This window comes from Phalacrocorax aristotelis, chromosome W, assembly GCF_949628215.1.
Source record: "Phalacrocorax aristotelis chromosome W, bGulAri2.1, whole genome shotgun sequence".
Lineage (NCBI taxonomy): Eukaryota > Metazoa > Chordata > Aves > Suliformes > Phalacrocoracidae > Phalacrocorax > Phalacrocorax aristotelis.
In genome coordinates this window covers 21,278,787-21,304,397 of record NC_134310.1, presented here as the reverse complement: position 1 = coordinate 21,304,397, position 25,611 = coordinate 21,278,787, and the positions used below count along the sequence as shown (strand labels likewise).

General features: G+C 38.7%; 1 protein-coding gene across 1 annotated transcript; it reads right to left on the bottom strand.

Annotated features, from left to right (window-relative positions):
• Nucleotides 1-215: 215 nt before the first annotated feature.
• On the bottom strand, nt 216-25,197 carry LOC142049316 (carnosine N-methyltransferase-like). Its single transcript, XM_075076923.1, has 8 exons — nt 24,813-25,197; nt 23,545-23,737; nt 22,649-22,812; nt 14,583-14,723; nt 9,716-9,894; nt 7,475-7,588; nt 2,987-3,090; nt 216-2,675 (listed from the first exon to the last, which is right to left on the bottom strand). The coding sequence occupies exons 1-8, from the start codon at nt 25,163-25,165 to the stop codon at nt 2,574-2,576; spliced, it is 1,350 nt and encodes a 449-aa protein (XP_074933024.1). The 5' UTR covers nt 25,166-25,197; the 3' UTR covers nt 216-2,573.
• Nucleotides 25,198-25,611: the final 414 nt, after the last annotated feature.

Here is a 25,611-nt window from a genome sequence, read left to right as displayed (position 1 = left end):
TTGATTAGGTAGCCTGTAGTAAACACCAGCCACAACGTTTCATTTGTTGGCTTGGCACCGTAGGCTATATGACATGCTGCAACGTTTAGGAAACAGAGGTTTTTGCAGCACCCCAGGAAGTTGGAAAAACCTCTCACAGCAATTCTTGGTCATAATGTTTCCACAAGACACTTAATCCAGATATTCAACAAAACGCTTCAGAACTTACAGACAGCTCTAACATTCCTGGGACTTTTAATGCAGTAGTTGATTACATACCAAGAATTAAAAAAAAAATTACCACTGAGTAAATGATAAAAATCAAAGATAAGTCATACTGCAAACTGTAATATCCAAGAAAAAAAAATCAAGCCTATTGTGGACATTATTGTCATAACTGATTTTATAATGTACTACATGTAAATAAAAATACAGGACATTTTACATTTATCAAACTTAGTCCATATAAAGAAGTACTACTATTCTGCAGATTATGAAGCATATTTTGCACAATTACAATACCACATACAGTTTAAGTGACTTAAATTATCTTTGCTTCAGCTGCTAAACAAGTTATGCAGGTTCCCCCCCCATGTGTACAATTGAAGAAAATAATGCAGTCACACAGAATAATACACAGTTATCCCTGTCCATGAAAATACAAATAATGATTTTTAAGAACTCACAAATAGGACTGCAGATAACACACTAATTCATTCAAGTAATTCATAAGATTATTCTGCTTCCAACTCTTAATGTAACTGTTATACTTCAAAAGGAAAGCATCAGAAACAGATTGGTATTTTCCAAATTTAAAACAAAAGCGCATCACTATACACCTGATTTAAGTCAATTAAAAAAAATATTTTTCCAAAAGCAATGTAAAAAAAAAAAAGATACTTTTGACAGTGTGGGATAGTGAAGAAAAAAACCAAGAGAACAAAGGATATTGAGATTCAACCAGAATGCCAGAGTTCAATTGTCTATTTGTAAAAACAAGAACATCACATTTTAAGAGTAACTACAGACTGGTTACAAGAGACAAGTTGGGTAGTATTACAGATATAACTATTCAGCAATTGCATAATCAACTTTTACCTAACTTCACCTTGCCCTCAAGGAGCTTGAAAAATGAAATTAAACACTAATCACATTTTATCTAAGGGGAAAAAAAACTAACCAAAAAACAAAACCTAAAACCAAACCCACCATAATAAAGGCAAAGTATCCAAGTTCACAGGAGGAAAAAAAAAAAAAGAGTAAATAGTATAATAAGGAAATTAAAGGAAAAAATTCTTTTTTTGTGGTATGCAAGGGGTTTTTTTTGTTTGGTTTTGTTGGCTTTTTAATAAATTTGTTGTAATGGTAGTGTTTCAGCTTTAAATTGGTCTCTCTTGTGTAACACCAGGATTTGTAGATTGAATATCCACCTAAGCCTCATTTGCCAGGAAAACATTAGGATAAGGAAGCAAGAGGTAGATCTTAATGTAGCATGAGTAAACTGCCTTCAAGTCACAAACAAATTATCTACCAATTGGCCTGCATATGCTGACTTTGATAAGGAGATGCTTTGGTTACAGCACATATTATTTACATGCCTTCTTTTTTTTTGTGGGGGGCGATGGGGGACGGTGGACGACACACAACAGAAAAAGGCATTTCCTATGTCCCACCACCTCTTCATGGCATGGATAACTCAGCTATGCTACTAATTTTTAAAAAAAGAAAAGAACTCAAAGTAAAAGATAATTAAACAGAAAGCTCTCAAAGATATTGCTTCAGACAGTTTTGGCATTAAATAATAGATAGGTGACTCAAAAGATCAATATATTTTAAGTCTGCAAAGCATCCAACATTTCAGTTTTGACACTAAGATTCATCAGAATTAGTGTTTTTCCTGAACTGAGGTTAATTTACTGCTCCTCTGTGACATGCTGCTTTTCTTCATTCGATACTATGCTTTCACACAGTATTTCAAATTGTCTACAGATTGTGTTTTGAGTAAATGGTTAACAGCGGTACAGACAGATTCAGATTAGAATTCATACAATAGTCTACTTTGTTCCTATTTACACTATTTCCAGTTCCACAGAAAATGCTGTAACAGTTCTGATAGTTATTATATGTCAAGAATAATTTTTCAAGAATAACTTTTCAACCCATTTCAGACTTCATAATTTAAGTGTACATTTAGAAATACTTCTCTGAACTGTGATACAGCTAGTATGCTAAATAACACTATAGAAAAAAATATTATAAATTTCTGAAAAAAAATGAGGCAGCATTTATGGAGAACTAGCCTGGTTAGGGGAAACATTAAATTTTATACACATGAAAATGTTACCTTTTTTTTTTATAAATGCATTCCAAAGCATATAGTGTATGTGTACGTTTCCCCCTCCATTTTCAATAATACATTACAAATACGCACGGCACACTACATGTTTGGATGATATTAAGAAAATAGATGCTATCTAAATCATTTTAGGTGTAAGAAGGCACCACTGATTTGTCCAGACATCACCCAGTCTGTTTTGTTCTCAGTTTTAGCATTCGAGCTAGCATTTTTCTGATTAACCTATCCAAATTCTCTTCTATTCTGGTTTTCTCACCACAAACAACACACATTCATAGTAGTATTTCATCATGGAGAGTTCATTCACAGTGTATGTTGACGATACAGATTCTTTCTCCACCTGAAAGTAAAAATCAGAAGTCTTCAAAATACCTTCCTCTACAGGCACTGTAGAAATTTCTCTCTGTAAGAAATTTCTATATACTTTCTACCAACAGATTTCATGGTCTGTCTACACAGGTTAAAAAACAAAACAAAATAAACACCCCAACACAACAAAATAAAAAAGAACATGACTATAAACATTTAACTCTCTCAAAAGTTATTAGTCTAGCCATTAAACTGCAGTCCATTTAAGGTAAAATGTTTGTATGAAGAAGTTAGTTTTGTTTACACCAATGCTATTCATTCAAAATTGCCGCATCATCTTACCTCTATATGGAATCCATACTGCAGTATAACATTTTTTATATCCTCATAGCTTAACTCTATAGAAAGTTCATTTGCCAAGTTTTCAAAGTGGTAAAGGAGAGGACCTACAGTATAAAGAAAAAATGGAAAAAGCTATTAAAAAAGGCAATTTTTTAAAAAAAATCAGAAGTACATACAGAAAGTGTTAAGAATGCTAATATCCAAGCCGACAATATTCAAAATACAGACCAAAAAACCCATCACATTTCTATCACTCGAATATGATTTTTATAATTAATTTCAGTCTAGCATCACTGCTCTCTCTACAGAACAGGAGGCAGGACATGCTGTGGGCTATGTTCACATTCTGCGACTGCCCAGGACTGGTGCAATGACTGAATGACCAACTGCTACCATACAAAATGTTTAATGCCCAAGTTTGGTCTGCCTTTCCCTTACCGTGGCAAAAGTTTTAAGTCTCTTCTTTTGAGCCAAATCTCTTAAGCCTTATTCTACTTAGAAGCATTGTACAAATTAGAACACTGTGCTGGTTTTGGCTGAGAAGGGGTTAATTCTCCTCCCTGGGGTGGGGGGGTGGGGGGCGGGGACGGCTACCCTTCCAGCTTCTTGCCCTCAGCCACGTTGGCGGGAGGCTGGGAGGGGCAGGGCCACGGTGGGGGTGGCTGACCCCGACTGGCCAATGGCATGTTCATTCCATACCATGTGACACCATGACCAGTATACTAAGGGGGGGCAGTTTGCGGCTTGATGGAGGTGTGGTGCTGGGTTGGCAGGTGGTGAGCGGCTGCATTGCATGCAGTTTGTTTCAGTGGTTCATTCCCCCGCCCCTTCCCCCCTCCCCCCTCCCCGAGTTTCGCTCCTCTCATTGTTCTCCTTTACGTTGCATTTCTGTTGTTGTTTCTTTTAATTTTAATTATTAAACTGTTCTTATCTCAACCCATGAGCATTACCCTTCTGATTTTCTCCCCCATCTACTCGTGGGGGAGCGAGCGAGCGACTGTGTGGCGCTGAGCTGCCGCTAAACCACGACAGTCTTTTTGGCGCCCAACGTGGGGCTCAAGGGTTGGAGATAATAACAGCTGCTGGTCACAGCACCATGTTGTCCTTTTTGCAGTTGGTGTTGGTTTGTTTAGTGTGCTGTGTTCTGCTGTGATTAGTAACGTTTTGCCTAAGAGATTTGTTAAGAAAACACTTGTTTTCAGCTTTATCTGGTATTTGGGGTTTTTGCTGAAACTGTTACTGTACTTTGGATACCACATTGCTGAGGCAATTAGCAATTATACCTCCTCCTCTGAGAGATTTTATATGGAGGAAATACAGAATAGTACCTTTGCAACTTTGTTCTATGATGTCTCTGCCTCTATTACAACAACCTTTTTGTATCTTGAACATCCTTGGGTGGTTAAGGTGCACTTATTGTTAGTTTTTGGGCATGTTGTTTTGGTTTTGACTAAGCAACTTAAGAATATTACCCAGAAATCTGCCCCAAGGCTTGATAGTTAGGAGTGGCAGGGCATGTGGGATAGCATGGGCAAATACCTAGGGCAGTGGGCACCCCCTGTAAATTCCTGTAAATATGAATCAAAAGTGTCTCTGTTAAGATCAGAAATAAAATCAGTGCTTCTGCTCCTCTGTCTGGGGACTTGGTCACTGGAAACTGGAGTAGCAGCTTTCCTGGAGAAACCTCCCTGAGTGATTGTTTTCCCTTGCAGCTCATGTACCCGTGCCTCTAGGGTCGATGTAGGATTTCCATCCCGCTTCTTCATGTCCTCTCCACAGTCACACAGGTAAAACCATAGTGTGCCCCATGGTGTGTATCCTCTCCTTTGAGCCAAGTGACAATTATTCCTAATGGCTGAGATAGTGCTCCGTACTGGTGGGGAGTAGGACATATCTTCTTTGAATTGCTGGAACTCCCGGGACAGGTTCTCAACAGCAGAGATGAGCAAGGAAGAGAGATTTGCTTCGTATTCCCGGAGTCTATCAATCACCTCCGCCACCGTTGGTGTCTCGTCATCTTTCCAGGACATTACTGCCAATGAGTTCCCATGCATCAGTGGTGCGCTCCATACAAACTTCGGCCACATGGGTCGTGTGCACTGGGCTTCGTCTGGATCTTTGGATGACTGTTTATCGTCCAGGTCACCATAAATCACCTCAAGCACGGCTAGTTCCCTCAGGTACTGGATGCCTTTCTCCATGTTCATCCGTTTTCCTAGGCGAAATACAATATCTTCCTTGAAGGGATACCTTTCTCTCACACCTGACAGGAGTCGCCTCCAGAGGCTGAGGGCTTGTCCTTTTCCAATTGCTTTGTCAATGCCCCCTTCCCCAGAAAGGGATCCCAGTTGTTTGGCTTCCTTCCCCTGTAATTCCAGGCTACTGGCCCCATTATCCCAGCATCGGAGCAGGCAGGTGATAATGTGCTCACCTGAACGACGGCCGAAATCTTTCCGTATATCCCGCAACTCACTCAGGGATAGGGATCGGGTAGTTTCTGTTTCTTGTACAAGTTCTTCCTCTTCCTCCTCCTCTTCTTGTGATGGCCCTGGTTCTTCATCGTCTCTTTCTGAACAAGTTGACTTTCTCTTCCAAGATTTCTTCTTGAGTATAGGGGCGACCAGTACTGGCACGGGTTGGTCCTCTGATTTGGCTGCAACGCTTGTCACCGGGGTTTGAGTAGCTGCAGTGTCTGTCGTGGGGGTTTGAGTGGCCGCAGTGCTTGTTGCTTTCCTTGTCGTTGTCTTTTTAGATCCAGAGGCCTTCTCTTCCCCTTGGGGGTACTGAATAGTGTTAAACAGGGCTCAATAGGCATGGGCCAGGCCCCAGCACATTGCAGTGATTTGTATCTCTCTGGGATTGCCAGGGTGACAACATACTTTCTCTAAATATTCTACTAATTTTTCAGGATTCTGCACTTGTTCAGGGGTGAAGTCCCACAACACTGGGGGTGCCCACCGTCTTATGCATTTGCCCATACTATCCCACATACCCTGCCACGCATAGCTATCCAGCCTTGGGGCAGATCTCTGGATGATATTCTTAAATTGCTTATTAACCTTAGACAGAAGTGACACCATCTGCCACAACAGCAATACCAACAGATGTATCTTAACTACCCAAGGATGTTCAAGATACTGAAAAGCTGTTGTAATGAAGGAGGAGACATTATATAAGATGGTAGCTAAGGTGCCATTCTGTATTTCCTCCATAAAAAACCTCTCAGAGGAGGAGGTATAATTGTTAATTGTCTCCATGAGGTGGTACCCAAAGTACAGTAACAGCTTCCATGCAAGACCTAAATAACCGATAATGCTCAAGGCCAGTGTTTTAATAACAAATCTCCTAGGCAAAACATCTCTAATCACTGCAGAGCACAGCAAACTACAAAAACCAACAGCAATTTTTAACGTGTACTTTACAATCAGCATGGTATAGACTGGACAAACTAATATTGAGAACAGATGAATCAATGCTGTGACCAGCAACTGTTATTATCTCAAACCCTTTGTGCCCCATGTTGGGTGCCAAAATGGACTGTTGTGGTTCAGCCTCAGTCGGCAACTCAACACCACGCAGCCACTCTCGCTCACTCCCCCCACCCCTGTGGGACGGGGGAGAGAATCAGAAGAGCAAAAGCACAAAAAATACCCAAAAAACTTGTGGGTTGAGATAAGAACAGTTTAATAATTACAATAATAATAATAATGATTATTATAATAACAATAATGATAATATAATAAAATGGAAAAGGAAAAAAAAAAAACAAACCAGAAACACAAACAATACAACTGCTCACCAGCCGCCGACCAACACTGCCCACCCCCGAGCCGCGATTGCTGCCTCCCTGCCCCAGCCAGCTCCTCCCAATTAATATACTGGGCATGACGTTACACGATATGGAATATCCCTTTGGCCAGTTTGAATCTGCTCTCTTAGCTGTGCCCCTCCCCTCCTGGCTTCTTCTGCACCCGGCAGAGCATGGGAAGCTAGAAATGTCCTTGACTAGTACAAGCACTACCCAGCAACAACCAAAACATCGGTGTCTTATCTCAACATTGCTTTCATACTAAGTCCAAAGCACAGCACTATGCCAGCTGCAGTGAAGAAAATTAACTCTATCCCAGCTAAAACTATGACAACTAGCAAAAAGAATACAGGATACTACATTTGTCTACCTTAAATTCATAACACATGAATGTGAAACCTGGCACTGGACAGCTTTGCTTCTCTATTTGAAAAACCCCAAACAAACGAAACCAAACACAAAAAACCCCAAAACAAAAAAATCCTACATGGTTTTAACATGATTAGAACTAAGACACATTGGACATATTCTGAAGAGGCCTGAGATAATTTGAAAGCCCTAGCTCTGTAGAATTGTCAGCACAGACACTTCCATCCCCACAACTCTTTTCAGGTACTAGGTGCCTTGTATGTGAGGAAACAGAAGTCGAGTTTATAGAAAACACAACTCGTCACACTTACCTATATTTATCCATATGCCTCCAGGCTTTAATATTTTCCATATTTTATCGATATAATCAATGACATTATGTGCTGTATCTATAAAGAAACAAGTTGCTATGCAGTCCCATGTATCTGTACCAAAAGAATATATTATACAGATATTAGTTTCAATGTTTCTCTCCCATAAAAACATATAATTTAACACCAATATTTATATTACACTCAGGATTTGCTTCAATTAACAATAAGAGTTGAAGACTCATCGCATTTACCAGAAACTAAATGCAAAACACTGTTTTACATAAATGATGGACAGTTAAATTTGGGTTTGTGGGGTCTATATTTTGAAAAAAATGTAAAAAATTAATGCATACATATCTATGTGTATTTTACAAAATAATTCTTTGCATATCATATAAAATATAAATTGCTTATATATTATAAAACATAATTACTGTAACATATATTAAATATACTTCAAAATATTTTATCCAGTATCTGAACATTTCTCCAATTGTTTTTTTACTAGTGTATTTAACAAGCAGGATCTTTCAAGAACTACCTTGTCAAGAATGAGTCTGTTTTTGTCTAAACATGCATCTGAAATTTTAAAAGTTTAAGTTCTGTAAATTTTTTAAAAAAATAATCTGATATCCTCACAAGACAGCATCTTCAGAAAATTAAGCAGTTATATAAGGAAGGTGTAAGAGAACAACCCCCCTTGGAAAGAAGAGGCATTGTCTATGTTTAATTAGCATTAATCTAGACTCCTTTATTTTTGATCAAACACTGTTTTCATGTTTTAATATTTAACCTAAACTTAGGGATGGGATATCTTGGCCATCAGTGATTATTCATTTAATCAAGGACAAGCATTCCTTTTGGAAGAAAATAAAGGAGTTGGCAAGAGAAAATAGCCTTGAGTTGTCCTTAGGTGACATGCAATCATATATATGGATAAAAAGGGTTAGGATACTTCATCTGTAAAGACCACCAAGACCCCTGAAGAGAGGAAGGCATGTGCAGAAGGATCTGAAACAGAGCCAAGAGGAGTGACTTAATGCTATTATGCAACCTATGTAGGTTAGAATGAATATGTATTAGATTGGCAGAATATGTATGGACTTATTGTACAAATATAATGAGATAGCCAGCTTCAGTGTGCTTGATTTGTGGAAAACCACTGAGCACCCAGGCTTGCGCAACCCTGAAATAAATTAGCAATGAGTGTGTGATTATTGACTCATTGCACGCAGGGAGATGAATCCACTTTTCAGACAAAGGCATCTTATAAGAAAATATCTAGAAGCCTAGCTGCACAAAAAAGTGGCAGATCAAAAGCTAGTTATTTTTCATCAGAATGAAATATGGGTCCAATGAGGACAGAGATGTGGAACTGGAAAACATAAGTCCTTGGTGATAATCCAATACTACGTGAGGGGGAAAAAAAGTTACCTCTAAATCGGAATACTTCATGTTTCTTGTTATTTGCTCTACTAAGACCTGAAGTATTAAATATTAGACTACATATGAAAGAAAAAAACCTAGATAAGTGCTATTCTTCAATCAAAGAATAAATGTGTAATTGGTATGTGCTAAACAAGGTTATCTTCTGCAGGTTAATTCAACATTAGGTTAGTCTCATACAAAGACTACTTTATAGCTGCAGTGAAGATAGCACGATTAATCTGATATCACCAGGAAAAGTAAGGGTATTTGTACTGATGGGAAGTCTCAATCTTTAATAATCATCCCCATAATATGCCCCTGAAATACTTGCTACTGTCAATAAGCATATATTTGTTTCAATTATAATTAACTACTATCAAAAAAGTTTGCTTTGCTCTTACAACAGAAAATTAATTAACAAAAATACTCCCCCCCCCCCAAAAAAAAAAGAATGCATTAATTACATTGTTCACTTCCTTAACATCACTTTTTTAAACATCAAGTAAACCCTTCCCTAACTTTGCCATATTGTCTTTATTTTAAAAGAGACTACTGCAGCAAAGATCTGTTAGGCAAGTAGCTAGCTACAGCAAATATATTACTGTATGCTGGGGTTTTTCTTTTTAGTTATTAAAAAAGAAAAAAAAAAGCAAAGCTGATTAGGAATAAGAAAATCTTGTGATAGGTAGTACTTTTTTGCTTAATGATTACAGATATAGTTCCACTCTATTTGTAATCATTTCTTATTGTCTCATTACAAATACACTAAAGATAATTCCGAGGAAAGACTAAATATTTGCATTTACTCACTACACTCAGAGTAAATTTCTTGAAAATCCCCTGCTGTCATAGAGAAGTTTGAACCATAAGGAAGACTGTGAGGGTCAACATCAGGGAAATAAATGGGTCGTATCTGATCAGCAGATCTTCTGTTATTGCTAAATTGATGAATCCAGGGATAAAGCTTACATGAGTTAATTTCAGAGCATCTGCAAAACATGGAAGTCAGAACAATTCAATTTAAATTAATTGTTTATGTATTACCTAGAAGTGTAGGTGTCTTGAATATAAAATTATACAGAAAAAGACTCACAACATCCACTGTTTTATTGATAAAGTTAATGCTAAAGCTAGAACTTTTCTAAGGGACTTGACAAACCTGATTCTGTGGGATGGATGAAATTTGTAATTCAGTATATCCAGAAAAGCTAAGCCTTTTGGTGTTGTCTTTTTTGTTTGTTTTATTAAAAAACAACAACAAACAAACACAAAACAAAACCAACAAACACAAAACCAAAAGAAACATGCTTGTCTTAAATTTCTTTGGGAATAATATTTGTTCTCATTCTAGACTCTTTTGCCTTTCCTGAACCATAATCACAGGGGTTTTGAAGCACAACAAAACAAAAACATTTTTCAGATGCAAAATTAAATGATGCATTTAAACTTCAAAAGATTAATCAATTTCACCTTTTCACAAAGCACAGTAGCTTTTCACTAGATGTCATTTTAAGTTAATAATATCTGGAGTACTGCAATTATGCTAAGCAAACGTTTTTATTTATTTGTGGATTGACATGATCAACTAAATGAACACTTACTCTAAGAAGTGATGAAAATAGTATTAACATATAAAAAGCTTTTCCCAATCCTGCAAATGATTCATAATTTAAAAAAACCCCAAAACTAAACAACAACAAAAAAACCAAAACCAATTTTCTCTCCCATGTATCACTACCAAATTCTGCAGTCAAGCTCACTTACTAAAGCTATGTTACACATACATAACTAGATATTCGGAGATAACAGAGGATATGCACTTTATGAGAGATGTTGTCAACAAGTACTTTTTAAAAGTGTAAGCAGTCTTCCAGGTTATAGAAAATGCACTCTTGGCTCATGGATATAAAGCATCTGAGGTAAAGTTTTTGAAATAAAATTTTTTTACCATCTCCATGTAGTATTTAGTTTTCTCAGTAAAAACAAAAATTAACTGTATTTGAACAACAGTATAAAGAGTTCATCAACTGTCTCCATATATAATGGATATAAAAATATCAGATACATGCAATCAAAGAAAACAAGCAGGGAAATAACCCTGACAACATAGGCCTTGTTTCCTTCAAGCAAGACATGTCTATTTTGGCTGACTTAACATTTGATAGATTAACTTTTTTTTTTTTTAAATTATTTCAGCATTCTTTGTGTGCTCACGGTCAATTTGTATTGTCCTCAGAACATTTCTGTAAAACAATGAAATTTTCAGAAAAAGCAATGCAAAGAAACTAAGAGACCAGAGTAGATAACAAAGGAAATTTTTCTGAGCCATAAAGGAACACATACCTTCCAATACTTCTAATTTTTGAGCATAAAATATATACATGTAGACTTCAACAGTTCCAGCAGCAATTCCCTACTTAATATAAAAAGCCAAACCCTCTCCATATTCAAACTTGAAAACCTCCCTTTTCCAGCTTTTATAATTTATATCTCAAACTTAAGTAGTGCAGTCCCTTACAGCTACCATCTTTCTAACGAAAAAATATAGGTAGGGAGTTAAAGTTGTTTAAGTAGTAGAGTGTGAAGCACTTATTTCTAATAGGTACAGTACATATATTGGGTAACGCTCAGTCTGAAAAGGTAATTCTAGACAAGATGATTAGGTAAAATCTTACTTTTGACCAATTAAGAAACCTTCTCAAGGTATCAAGATTAGATGCTTTTTTAGGAAAGTAAAGATTAGCCAACTGTCAGTGTGAATCCTACTTGTATGAATGAAAGCATTTTAAACCACCCCTACCCTCATTTGGGTGCAAAGTGATTTTATATTACTCCAACTGAACTTTCTCAAATATTCATAAGTGCTGCTTCTACTGAAGGGCTGTCAGACAGGCTACTGAGTCTGCTCTGAATCTCCAGCTGCAAGACATAGCAAGTCAGCAATCAGCTGCACACTAGATCAATCCTGTTGCACAGTGGAGAAATGAGACCACATAAGATCTAGTGTCTCCCTTCCCATCAGATGTCAAAGGGATGCAATGTGTCCTTGTGACTCTAGGCTACCTGAAAATTTTTATATGGTTTCCAGAGGCAGGACAACTGATTATGCTTCTTACAGTTTTTATTCTTCAAAAAAACACGTAAGAAGCATGCCTGCATATCACTAGTGATCACCTCTGCCATCTGTCATTATATCCAGGATTACAGCAGCTTTGGAGCCATTATAGCTTAACTCCTTCAGAGCCACTTTATTTTCAAATTGGAGCTTCCTAATGGAATAATGCACTTTAACCAATATAGTTTTTCAAAACTGCACTGATTAATTTCAAATATTCATAGCAACCATAATTACACCTCGATGCACTTCTGTGTTCACAACATACTGAATTATGACATTTTATCCACAATAACAAAGGCTCTCAATTTAAGAGTTGCTGGGTTTTTTAACATGTATTAAAAAAATTTCAGATATCACTTTGTATACAGAAGATTTAAGTCACTATACCAAATCTGGAAGGCCCACCGGAGTAGTAGACTTGATATTCAAGATTGACCTTGGTTTATTTTTAGGAATAAAAAGTACTGAAAAAGAATGCAGATCCAAACTATAAGCATACAATAGCAAAACCCTCATGCCACTATAAACTAAAAAAAATTAATTAGGAATCATGTCACGCTGTTTAAATGGTAAAATTAAAAATAATTTTCAAGAAGTTATTTCATAGTTAAATTTTCTTTTTTTAAAATCACAACACCCTCATCCCCAAATAAACTAAACTAGCATTTCATTCAAAGCTGTTATTTTCCTTCCAACATGGAAAGCCTTAGGGACCAACTCAGTCCCCTTTTTGGATAAATTAAGAAGGGAAGAAGAAAGGAATTATAGCTAAACACTTATTTGCAAAAATCCTTCTTTCTTACCATATTCTTCCTTAACTGGTATTTTCAGCTCATATTGTTCATTGTTGTTTCTTCCAGTTCCAGGAAGGCAAACATGTCAATTTCAGAATGCTAACTGGGAACAGTCACTTAAGACTAAAATAACAGATCTCAAAGGTCCCTAAAACCTTAATAGACATCCCAAGGTTAAATCTGACAGAAAGGAATGCCTGCACCTCAACTGAACTGACTGAAATTCAAAGATAACAGTTCTCTGTATTGTCTTCCATGCCAATAACAAAACTTGTAATCGATAACTTGCCCAGGAAAGATGAAGGTTACAGCAGCTGAGCAACACTCAATTTCACTGTCTAAAATTAAATACTATTAGCAAATATAATAACACATATATACCTCTTTGCTAAATACATTTTATACTAATAGGAAGCACCACATGAACATTAGATGCTAAGAATTTTGGAGTACTAGAGTAAGCTAAGCATGAATTTTCAGGAGAATTCCACATATGGGCCAAAGATTCCATATGTAAGGAAAACAAAAAAATTAGAATGTTAACTGGTTTCAACCAACATGACAGCTAACCAGTGCTGCCAAATAGGGTAACTAAATTGTTTTATACTGCACTGAATCATTTCTGAAGTTCTAAAGAATGTAAGAGCCAGTAGGGCCGTATAGCTAGGGATAAGTAAAAACCACAACCTCCTCCTTTCAGTAGCTGCAAGGCATTAGATCAACTCAATAATTTATGAATAATGTAAGGAAAGAGCAAATAAATCTATAGCAAATATTTATTTCCATTATAGTGACCACTACTGTCTTAAGCAGACATGCAGCAGCCCTAAAAAATGTCTTCCCCTTGGTCTGTATTTGAATGGTAAGCAATAACAGATCTGGGATCATCTTTTTGTTTCCATGCCTAGCATAAGGGAATAACAGTTCACACACAGAGCTTCAAACCACCAATAAGTATAAGTATAAGCCAATATTTTATGTGTTTTCAAAGGCATGTCAATTCATACTTCCCCACCCATAATCTTCCCATTCTCATTCTTACAAGAACAATTACATTTTACTACCTTCTTCCAAGTACATTGTGAGATCAATAATTTCCAGTATAAGTGAGAGAACACCAAATACAAAAATGTCACTCTAAATTAAACCTATACAGTGAAATTTATGTTATTGCCCTACATTCAAATTTAGTACCACAGTTTAACTGTAGAACCATCATTATTGTAATTATTACTCAAGTGACAGAACTTGCTTAAGAAGTGGTGCAGCATGTTTTGTTGGTTGCTTTTAATGTAGAAACAGTAACTTAAATTTTAGTATGGAATATAACATTTTCATTAATAGGTTTCCTCTGATACTAGTCACCATCACTAAGTATCATGCATATCTTAACTAAGCCATTTTTGATACCCAAGAGAGATGTGCATTTTATATAAATGCAATGCATTTGAAATAAAAATCTTAAATCCTTTTCAAGATTATGCAGGAAGTCTGTGGCAGAGTCTAGAAATCTCAAGTCTCGTAACTTAAAAGCCATGCTTGCTACTATAAGCCTAATGACTTAGCCATTAGACTCAAATACAATGCTTCCTGCTCCAATTATCCCCACTCATTTTTTCATCAAAACACTCTAAAAAGTGGTTGTCTGTTAGAACTTACAAATCTATTCTCAAGACCTTTATTTATTCAAGTTTTTCCTCATTTATACTTTTGCCTCCCTAGTACCTGGAGGTTTCAAACAGCAAGTAAAACATAAGCCATGTACCTGTTGAGTACAAAGTTAGAAGAAAAGAGCATAAAGAGGCTCCATTCATTTCCTTGGCAAGCATAACCGAGCATAGCTATTTCCCATGCCAATCTACCTAGCCCAGCACCAGGTACCAGGATATTAACTTTGGAGCAATCCCTGCAACAAAACAAAAATAGTAGTTAAGTCTTTATCATATACCTCTTTAACAAAAACATATTGAGGTCCAGTCCAACATTTTCCCCCCATATGCTTAGATGTTATAATGTACTTCCTGTACGACATTACTTTTTAAAAGACACACCAAGCCAGTTCTGATCAGATCACTTAATTGTATAAAGAAAAACCCACAGAAAAGACTCAAAATAATATTCACACAGAATAAAAGTACTTATGCCTATGTAATCCTTATTCAGAGTATAGCGCATAATTAAGAAAAATATATTTAATAACTTGGTTATCATTAAAATACTCAAGTGATTTGCAGAAAGAGCAAACGTTCACATATCACCATTTATTCTTCTATAATGTCCATTGATAACTAGTATTCTAGCAATCAGAAATTAAGTTCTTTCTTACATCACTTTATACTCAGTAAAGAAGAAAAAGTATTTTGACAGCAGAACCACAAAGCAAACATGAGCTCATGAGCAATTCAGACTCTAAAAACTTGAAAATAGGTAACTTTTCAGCAACTGTGGGTTTTTAAATATACTGTTTGCAGATTTCCCTCAAGCACATAAACAACATAGAATTTCCTAAACCAAAGTTCAGCGTAATTATCTGCCCCTTCACTTCCCATAACTAGACATCAAGTTGAAGACTACAGAAAGGCATCCAGCAGTTGTGTGGTTACTGAGAAATTTAAGGCAACCTTTCCCACCTTCCAAGTCGAGCAACTAGTAAATACAAGAACTAAAAATCTCAAAGTATTCTCCCCTTCCAGGCAGAAAATTATGAAGGTACTAAAAAGCTGTCTTATGCAACCTGCCCTAGGTGGTCCTGCTTGAGACTTTCTAATTTCATATATCAAAAAAGCAAGTGTGAATACTCAGTCCTCCCTCCTTTTTACATCTCACCTTCAAAGGCAAAACACCTGTGTATTAATTTAATATACAAATGCAACTAAATGAAGCCACAATCAGCATTAAAACAAACAAAAAAACCCAAACAAAACCAAACACACCCCCACCCACCCACACCCCCACTGTGAGAGAAAGCAAAATGCAAAGCTTTTTGATCCCTTAAAAATCCAGGATGCTAAAAAGGGATCAGAAGGTTTAGCATGCTGTATAAACATGAAGATGAGCAAGGGAGTTAAATAACTTCTGAAAGTTAGGTAATGATCTTCAGAAATCATGCTAACAGGAGAGAGAAAGTATTATCCTTTTCTAAAGGCCACACAAACTAACAAAGCAATTTTAACAGTGCCTTTTGGTTTGTGTTTGTGGATTAATCACATAATTGGTGAAGCCTCACAAATAAAAAAAAAAAATTAAAAAAAAAAGAAAAAAAGGGTTTTTAAATGCCTAATTTTTATTCCTTTAAAGTTATACTTTTGGGGGGGGTTGTTTGTTTGTTTTGGTTTTTTTAATTTCGCAATTAACAAGAAGCAAGAAATCAAGATACAACTTCACTATTATTTAAAGGCACTTCTGTGAAACAAGTTTTTATTTGCCTCTCTTCTACAAGGAAGGCCGTGGGGGTGTGGGGCATGGTGTTTATATAAGTGCTACTACATCTCTATAATGACCACAGATACTAAACTTTTAAATAGATATACATGCAGTACACATTTTTAGAATACAAGACATTCCATTCAACAGAAACTCAAACTTGTAATGGAGACTGTTCTAAACTGAGACAAGAAAAAACCAACTGGTGTTTCAGAGCTATAAAAACAGGGACAGAAGTGGCATCATATTAGTTGTGTCTAACAACAGACAACAAAAACAGAATTCCTAGTAAAGTTGCACAAAGGTGTTGACTTCAGAATCATACAACCTATTACCAGATGTTTCCTCATGCCAATTTGAACTTTAGATAAAGCTTACTGATGATAAATGTAAAATTCAAAACATTCCAACTTCAGTCACATCTGTCTAAGACTTTACACAGAATCACATAATCACAGGTTGGAAGGGACCTCAGGGATCATCTAGTCCAACCTTTCTAGGAAGAGCACAGTCTAGACAAGATGGCCCAGCACCCTGTCCAGACGACTCTTAAAGGTGTCCAACGTGGCCGAGTCAACCACTTCCCTGGGGAGATTATTCCAATGGTTGACTGTCCTCAATGTGAAAACTTTCCCTCTCATGTCCAATCGGAATCTCCCCAAGACCAACTTGTGTCCATTCCCCCTTGTCCTCTCCAGGTGATTCCCTGTAAAAAGGGAGTCTCCATCTGCTTTGTAGCTACCCCTTAAGTACTGGTACACAGTGATGAGATCCCCTCTAAGCCTCCTTTTCTCAAGGCTGAACAAACCCAGTTCTCCCAGCCTATCCTCATATGGCAGGCTTCCCAGTCCTTTGATCACCTTGGTGGCCCTTCTCTGCACCCCTTCCAGCCTGTCCACATACTTTTTGTATAGAGGGGACCAGAACTGCACACAGTACTCCAGGTGTGGCCTGACCAGCGCTGAGTAGAGCAGGATGATGACTTCTTTATCTCTGCTGGTGATGCCCTTTTTGATGCAACCCAGCATCCTGTTGGCCTTCTTGGCCGCAGCAGCACACTGTTCGCTCATGTTGGGCTTCCTGTCCACCAGGACACCCAGGTCCCTTTCCACAGAGCTGCTCTCCAGCCAGGTGGATCCCAGTCTGTACTGCACTCCCAGATTATGTGTTCCCAGGTGCATGACCTTACACTTCTACTTGTTGAACTTCATAAGGTCCTTGCTGGCCCACTCTTCCAGCCTATCCAGATCTTTCTGCAGAGCAGCTCTCCCTTCTGGAGTGTCTACTTCCCCACTCAACTTGGTGTCATCAGCAAACTTCATCAGGCTACACTTGATGCCGTTATCCAGATCACTTATAAAGATACTGAATAACATTGGGCCCAATATCGATCCCTGGGGGACTCCACTTGTGACAGGTTGCCACTTGGAAAAGGAGCTATTTATCACCACCCACCCTTTGGGTGCGGCCTGTCAGCCAGTTCCCCACCCACTGCACAGACCACTTGTCTAGGCCATAACGCATCACTTTCTCAAGCAGGAGACTGTGGGGGACCGTATCAAAGGCCTTGGAGAAGTCCAGGTAGACAATGTCCACCGCCCACCCCATGTCAACCAGGCAAGTCACTTTGGCATAGAAGGCCACCAGGTTTGTCAAGCATGATCTGCCTTTAGTGAAGCCATGTTGGCTTTTCACAATCACGTGTTTCATTTGACTTGTGATGGCCCCCAGGAGGATTCGTTCCATAACTTTCCCAGGGATTGAAGTAAGGCTGATGGGCCTATAGTTACACAGAACCTCTCTCGAGCCCTTCTTGTAGATAGGGGTAACATTTGCCTTCCTCCAGTCCTCTGGGCCATCCCCCGTTCTCCATGACTTCTCAAAGATTATGGAGAGTGGCCTTGCGATGATGTCATCCAGCTCTCTCAACACCCTCGGGTGGATGGCGTCAGGGCCCATCGATTTGTGGGGGTCAAGCTCCTGTAGTAATTCATATACTAACTCTTCCTTCACTGATGGTGGGTCGGTGTTTGGATCAATCGGCAATTTTGTTCCCAAAGCCTGGGACCTGACAGTGCTGGTAAAGACAGAGGTGAAGAAGGTGTTGAGGACCTCTGCCTTTTCTGCATCGTTGGTGATTGACTCTCCTTTTCCGTTTAACAGTGGGCCTATGTTTTCCTTCTTTTTCTCCTTATGGTTGACATGTCTGAAGAACCCTTTCTTGTTATTTTTCACGTCTACAGCCAGTTTCAGTTCAAATTGGGCTTTTGCTTTTCTAACTGCATCTCTGCACTCTCTGGCTATGCCCCTGTAGTTCTCGGCGGATAATCCTCCACTTCTCCATTTCTGGTATGCTTCCCTTTTGGATTTGAGTAGACCCAGGAGGTCATGGTTGAGCCATGGGGGCCTCTTGCTCCGCTTACTTCCCTTTCCTTTGCAGGGGATAAATTGGCTTTGTGCTTCCAATAGAGAGTTCTTGAAGAATTCCCAGCACTCACTAGCTCCTCTGTCTTCCATGGAAGCTTCCCATCGAATCCCTCCTAATTGAGCCCTGAGTGAACTGAAGTGTGTTCTTCTAAAATCCACAGTCCTTGTCTTAGGGGTGACCTTCAGCACGCTCAGCAGGATCCCGAACTCCACAATATTGTGGTCACTGCAGCCAAGGCTATCACTAACCGAGATATTACAAAGCAGGTTTTCTCGGTTTGTGAATAGCAAGTCCAGCAGTGCCTCATTCCTGGTTGGCACATCTAACATTTGTATCAGGAAACAGTCCTCTATGCATTCCAGGAACTTGGTGGATGACATGCGAGCTGCCGTATTGTTCTTCCAGCAGATGTCTGGGTAGTTGGTCACCCATCAGGACCAGGTTCTGTTGGCCAGAAGCTTGCTTTAGTGCCCCAAATATCACTTCATCAGCTTCGTCATCGTGGTTAGGAGGTCGATAGCAGATGCCCACTGTGAGGTCCTGCTTGGAGACGGCCCCTTTGACTTTAGATCAGTTACTTATTCCATAACCAAAAGCTTTAACAGTTTACACACAGACAAAAAAATCCCCAACCACCCCAAAATGCGAACTGCTGAAAGTAATAATTTTAATCTTCAGAATAGAACTATGACCTCTCCTATAGACCTACATCAGATAATTTGTAATATTTAATTCATTTTTACCTCATATAGGGTGCTATTAAGCACTGAAGACCTATTAAAAAAACCTGTGAGGAACAGCTATAGAGTTAATAAGCCAATTTATGGAGCATTACTGCCTTTGCAAACTGAAAGTAGGATGCTTCTGTTTCTTGTTTCAGACAGCCTGCTAAAAATGGGCTGGTTTTTGAGCATTACTATTTTGCAACCGTCTATAGTTAAGGTGGTCTTCAGCTTTAACCAGGATAAAACAGTACTGTAATTTAGTGACATTACAAAAGGCTGGAAATAAACAAGGTCTATGTCTGAAGCGTGATCTTCTCCTACACAAACTGTAAAAAAATAAGATGGCACTACTACCTCCTATGAAGGATCAACGAGTTCGGAGTAAAAGCAATAATTCTTGAATTATTTCTTGTAAATCTTTATAATTATTTCCTTGAATAGTTATTTAAAGTTATGCTTCTAGTTATGGAAGTTGAAATTTTGCTTTTAGAACAATGATTTGACCTGTTAAGCACAAGAAATACACTGTATCTCACAAATTTAACAGTTTTTATCCAACTTGTTTGGCTTTCTAAGTCTTATATCAGATATGCAACACATTGGCATTGTCTAGCTATAAACTAAGAAATAAAGGAGGATTTCCATGAAGTCAAAATTCAAAACCAGTTTTAGAGATTATTACATTTGGTCAAAATCCAGCTGAATATCACATCTTCCAAGAGGCAGTTGCCTAGTGTTTATAAGTTAAGTATCAGACATAGAAACGAAAGAAGCTCTATTTCTAGTGCGTTTTCCTAGGTAATCTCCTAGCTAGGGAGATTTCTAAAAAAAAAAATAAATCTTCTACCTAAACGTGTAAAAACTAAACTTACTATAGTTTTTTCTACAACTGAAGATTCTTGAATGTGTTGCATCAAACAAAGGAAGGGTATTAAAGTTTTATTTTTCAGTGTACTGCAGAACATTAATCTTCAAATAGAATATCTTAAGTGATGCATCCACCTTGAGATAAGTTAGCCCAAAGCAAAAGAAACCAAGCAATCCATCTAACATGTCCATTTGACCATATCAAAATCCACATTATGTTCTGCCACCACTAGCAATCCCCACTCATGACAATTAAGTGGAAGGTATTTTCAAATTGGTACAAGTGAATTATTAGTAATCACTGAGAAAGAAGGAAACCCACAATAGCTCCAAGCTATATCAAATCTAAGCTCTGACCTGTTATGCTTATGATTACAAAGCTCACAAGTGACATCAAAACACACACAGTATGGGATAATTTTCCTATTTTTAGAGCATCAAATTTAAACTGGAATGTATTTTATGATAATCGAGCTAAATGGCAGAAACAGTAACTACAGAATTCCTACAGCAATAACTTCTTCCTAGATTTTACCGGTATACTTTTACTTAAGTTTACCTTAAAAACCTGTTCTGGTTTAAACCTAGCCAGCAACTAAGCACCACATAGCCACTCACTCACTCCACCTCAGCGGGATGGGGGAAAGAACTGGAAAAGCAAGACGACAGATGGGCTGAGATAAAGACAGTTTAATAAGTAAAGCAAAAGCCGTGCATGGAAGCATTGCAAAACAAGGAATACATTCACTGCTTCCCTTCAGCAGGCAGGTATTCAGCCATCTCCAGGAAAGCAGGGCTCAATCATGTGTAACAGTTACTTGGGAAGACAAACGCCATAACTCTGAACATCCCACACTTCCTTTTTCTTCCCCCAACTTTATATTGCTGAGCACAATGTCATATGGTACGGAATATCCCTTTGGTCAGTTGGGGTCAGCTGTCCCAGCTGTGTCCTCTCCCAACTTCTTGTGCAACCCCAGACTACTCGCTGGTGGGGTGGTGTGAGAAGCAGAAGAGGCCTTGACTCTATGTAAGCACTGCTCAGCAGTAACTAAAACATCAGTGTGTTATCAACACTGTTTCCAGCGCAAATCCAAAACATTGCCTCATACTAGCTTCTATGACAAAAATTAACTCGAGCCCAGTTAAAACCAGCACAAAACACCACAACACTTAGTATTTTGGTAGCATTTCCTAATAAGCCAATGCAGTTACAAAGGTACGTGCTGTCATGGTTTTAGCTGGGATAGAGTTAATTTTCTTCACTGCAGCTGGCATAGTGCTGTGCTTTGGACTTAGTATGAAAGCAATGTTGAGATAAGACACCGATGTTTTGGTTGTTGCTGGGTAGTGCTTGTACTAGTCAAGGACATTTCTAGCTTCCCATGCTCTGCCGGGTGCACAAGAAGCTGGGAGGGGAGGGGGCACAGCTAAGAGAGCAGATTCAAACTGACCAAAGGGATGTTCCATATCGTGTAACGTCATGCCCAGTATATTAATTGGGAGGAGCTGGCCGGGGCAGGGAGGAAGCAATCGTGGCTCGGGGACGGGCAGCGTCGGTCGGCATGTGGTAAGCAGTTTTATCGATTGTGTTTTGGGGGTTTTTTCCTTTTTTTTTTCCTTTTCCATTTTATTATATTATCATTATTGTCATTATTATAATAATCATTATTATTATAATTATTGTTTTTATTGTAATTATTAAACTGTGCTTATCTCAACTCACAAATTTTCTTTGGGCCTTCTGATTCTCTCCCCCGTCCCACAGGGATGGGGGGAGTGAGCAAGCGGCTGCGTGGTGTTTAGTTGCTGACTGAGGCTGAACCACGACACGTGCACACATGCAACAGAATTTTTACAAGACTTGCATTGTATTATCTGCCTGAAATCAAGGCTGAAGTTAAGCATTTGTATTATAAATTTTAAGTGCAATAAAGCTACACTACACTGAGGCTTATGACTTTTCTTCCTTCCTTCCCCCTTCCCCCAAGTACTTGCTGCTGTCACAAGGGCCTTTCCCTTAATCTGCAGAGCCCACACTGAGTGTCTGGTAACCTGTAAAGTTTAACTCACCAAGCACCACTGGGTTAGCTCTACCGTCTCCTGGAGACTATTACATGAAAAGTTATCATGAACCCTGTTATATGAAGCCACAGGAAAAAAAAATAAGTTTTTACTGTCAGCTTAATTCCATGTCAAGTTTATGATTCTGCTCTTTTCCAATACCTTCTGCTAAAAACAAACTTTCTCAATTAAACAATGAATTCCATAGCATTCATGGTTATTTCTGTATTTTTGAAACCAAGCCTTTTCTTATTCCATAAAAACTTGTTATTTTTTTACAATGGTGTATGCCCACATAAAAGTAAGTCTTAAAATACTATTTACCATCTTTCTTTTGGAAAGTTCTTTACAATTTCACTAATGATTGGCTGGTAGCAGGAATCTCTCTCAGGCTTCCCCTCTTCACTCCAGTCTCTCACAAATTGTTTCAAAGTTGATTTTAATTTATCCATGTCAAATGTAGAAGCTGGTGTAATCTTCCCTCTTCCCTAATTAAAGTGGGGGAAAAATAATTAATGAAAAATGCACCAAGTATCTTTAAACTTGAAAAACAGAAAATAAAATAGAAACAGACAAGAAGTATTAGGGCTGTTGGGAGTTTTAATTGACAAAGTACTTACCTCTCACTTCTGGGACCAGGGCCCAAATCCAGCCCTGTTAAATGGATTGAGTTTGGTGGTCTCAGTTCAGCCCCCAAGAGACCAAATCACAAAACCAACATACAGTATGGCATAACCAAGCACAACTAGTAGTTATTCAGGAAAGGATCAGGACTTCGCTAGTGATGAGACTGAACTGCTCACCGTAAGAGGGAGATCCCTCTACGTTACTGATGCAGCATGGAAAACTCACACTAGAGCTGCCCAGAACTGTACCTAGCCTGCAGATACCAAAAAGAGACTTCAGTTTCCATCACTGACAGTCTTTTAAGTCCGAGTGCAATTATTTTTTTTGCTAGATACCACACTGAAAGGCAAATAAGTAGTGCAAAAATTGCACTAAATTTTACAAATGCTAACATCCAGAATACTTGGACTACCTAAAATAAATAATTTAGGATGCCATAACATACAATAACCTACAATAAGATATACGATACCATTTATGGTCTATATAGCCAACTGAAAAATTAACTTTAAAATGTAACCAGAGCAGAGCTAGAAAAATCCAAAGGGTACAAAATTTAGTTTTGAAATATGAAAAAGTTCATTTTAACATACATCTCCATATTCTTTGTTTTCAAACATATGAATGCAGTCATTGACAATGGTCTGTAGTATCTCTTGATTATGATCAACACACTTCCGAATCTTATCAAGGTGAGGAAGGAATTGAGGAAGAAGACTCTGTTGGTTATCTGGGAGAGATCTAAACTGTCTCTCTGTTCTGTTCACCCGTTCATACATATTAGTTCTAGGAAGAAAAAAAAAAAATTAAAGTCTTCAGATATTTAGCAGCAATACATATTATAAATACAAAGAATTCACTCAAAGCTACTCCAATTACAACTATCCAATTCTTTCAACTCAGTAGTCGGACTTCATAATTCCTTACTAGAGAACAAGTTCTCAAGAATTTTATAGGCAAAATGATTGTTTTAAGCTCTAGTTCCACATTACCACTCTTTTAACGACACATTACAGTTTAAGAGGACCACTGTTTTACAGCTTCATCCCCAGCCTCTCATTTCCAGTACAGGTGATCACAACCTCTAATACACAGATCTACAAAATGATGCAACTTAGTAAACAATCAACCCACAAACCCATAAAAATAGCAACATTATTTCACAAATACAATTTAAACGGGATGAAACAGCTGAATATCATGGTAACCTTTGGCTACAGAAAAACTGGAATGTGGAATGGAAATAGGGCAGCTGAAAGCAGGATCCTCAAAAATCAATTGCTTCTGAAGGAATCATAACAGTCAATGCCAGACCATGCTGGAGTTTTGGTGGCCCCACTAAGGCATTAAATTGTCTTCTTTCAACAGCCTCAACTATGAATACTATTAAATTGGTCGTGTAACTGAGCCAGGCAAAAAATAAGTCCTCCCTTTCCCCAAAATACTGTCAAGGACTGGATTTTTTTCAGCCAAGGCTGGTTTTTTTCCTTCCACCATTTCAATTACTTATGTTTTCTCCTTCATTCTATGGATTCAGGTAGCAAGTCAGGGGTTGGGGTTTATTTCTCCCCCTTTCATTTATCTCATCCCTAAAAGGGCTATCCAGCACCTTTCTGACTCAACAAATGCCTAGATAGCTAGTTATAACAAAATTACATCCATCAGTGCTTTCAGACGACCTTATTTCTTCCGCAATTTAACAAGTCTCTCAAAAATTTCCCCGACAATCTGCCACAAAAAACACCACGTGGATTTCTCTGTCAGCAGGACCTACTATTGTTTTTCAGGACATTTAAGGGCAACACCCCATCACAGAGCTGGGCCACGTGGCCGTGCGTGTGAGGCAGCACATTTCTGTTACCTGTAGTATCGGAACGCGTTGATGATCCTCCGGAAATGCTCCCGCTCCAACCGCTCCTCCTCTGCCCTGGCTATCGTGGCCGCCGCCAACACCTTCGATTCCTGCGGCTGCCGCCACCATTCGTCGCTCGGAAGCGCCGTCGCCTCCGCCTCTTGTTCACCGCCCCTACACTCTCCCAACCGCCGCCGCTGCCGCCGCTGCTGCTGCTGCTGCTGCCGCTGCTGCTGCTGCTGCTGCCGCTGCTCGTCGCCTCGTCGCCGCCCCCTGCGCATTGCCTTGACCGGTAAATCCCTCTCGCTCCTGGGCCGCAACAGCAGCGCTTTACGAGACACAGCGCATGCGACCGACATCATAACAACAACCACGGCTAATAGTCGCGCGCACGCTAGCTCACTTCCGCCACGGGACGGAAGGAGTCCGCTCGGTGTAGGCGCAAAAGTAAACCGTCTGGAGGTGAAGGGACGGGGGTGACCCTGATGCTGCACGGCTTGGGTGGGGTGATGCAGAGGTAGCAGGTTGCTATCAGCTTTTTTCTTCCTCCCTCTCTATCTTTTCAGCGTTTTACATGGATCTATCTGCCGTTGATGCTACTACTGGTCTAACTATGATGCTACGTAGCTACTATTAGCCTCGGTTAATTTCTGCAAGGACAGTTTGACTAGATCAACAAAAGAAACCCACTCCCCCACCAAAAAATAGACAATTTTTTTTTATCAGTTCCCTTGTAAATTACTCAATATCCTTATATTAGCTATCACAAGGAGAGAGACAAGTTTTATTGTGGAATAGTGCTAGACCC

Excerpts from the sequence above, each read along its gene's own strand:
- LOC142049316 (XM_075076923.1), bottom strand. The coding sequence starts at position 25,165 with ATGATGTCGGTCGCATGCGCTGTGTCTCGTAAAGCGCTGCTGTTGCGG. Across the intron at positions 23,738-24,812 it reads AACGCGTTCCGATACTACAG|AACTAATATGTATGAACGGG; the intron begins GTAACAGAAATG and ends TTTTCTTCCTAG. Across the intron at positions 2,676-2,986 it reads AGTATGGATTCCATATAGAG|GTGGAGAAAGAATCTGTATC; the intron begins GTAAGATGATGC and ends TTTTACTTTCAG.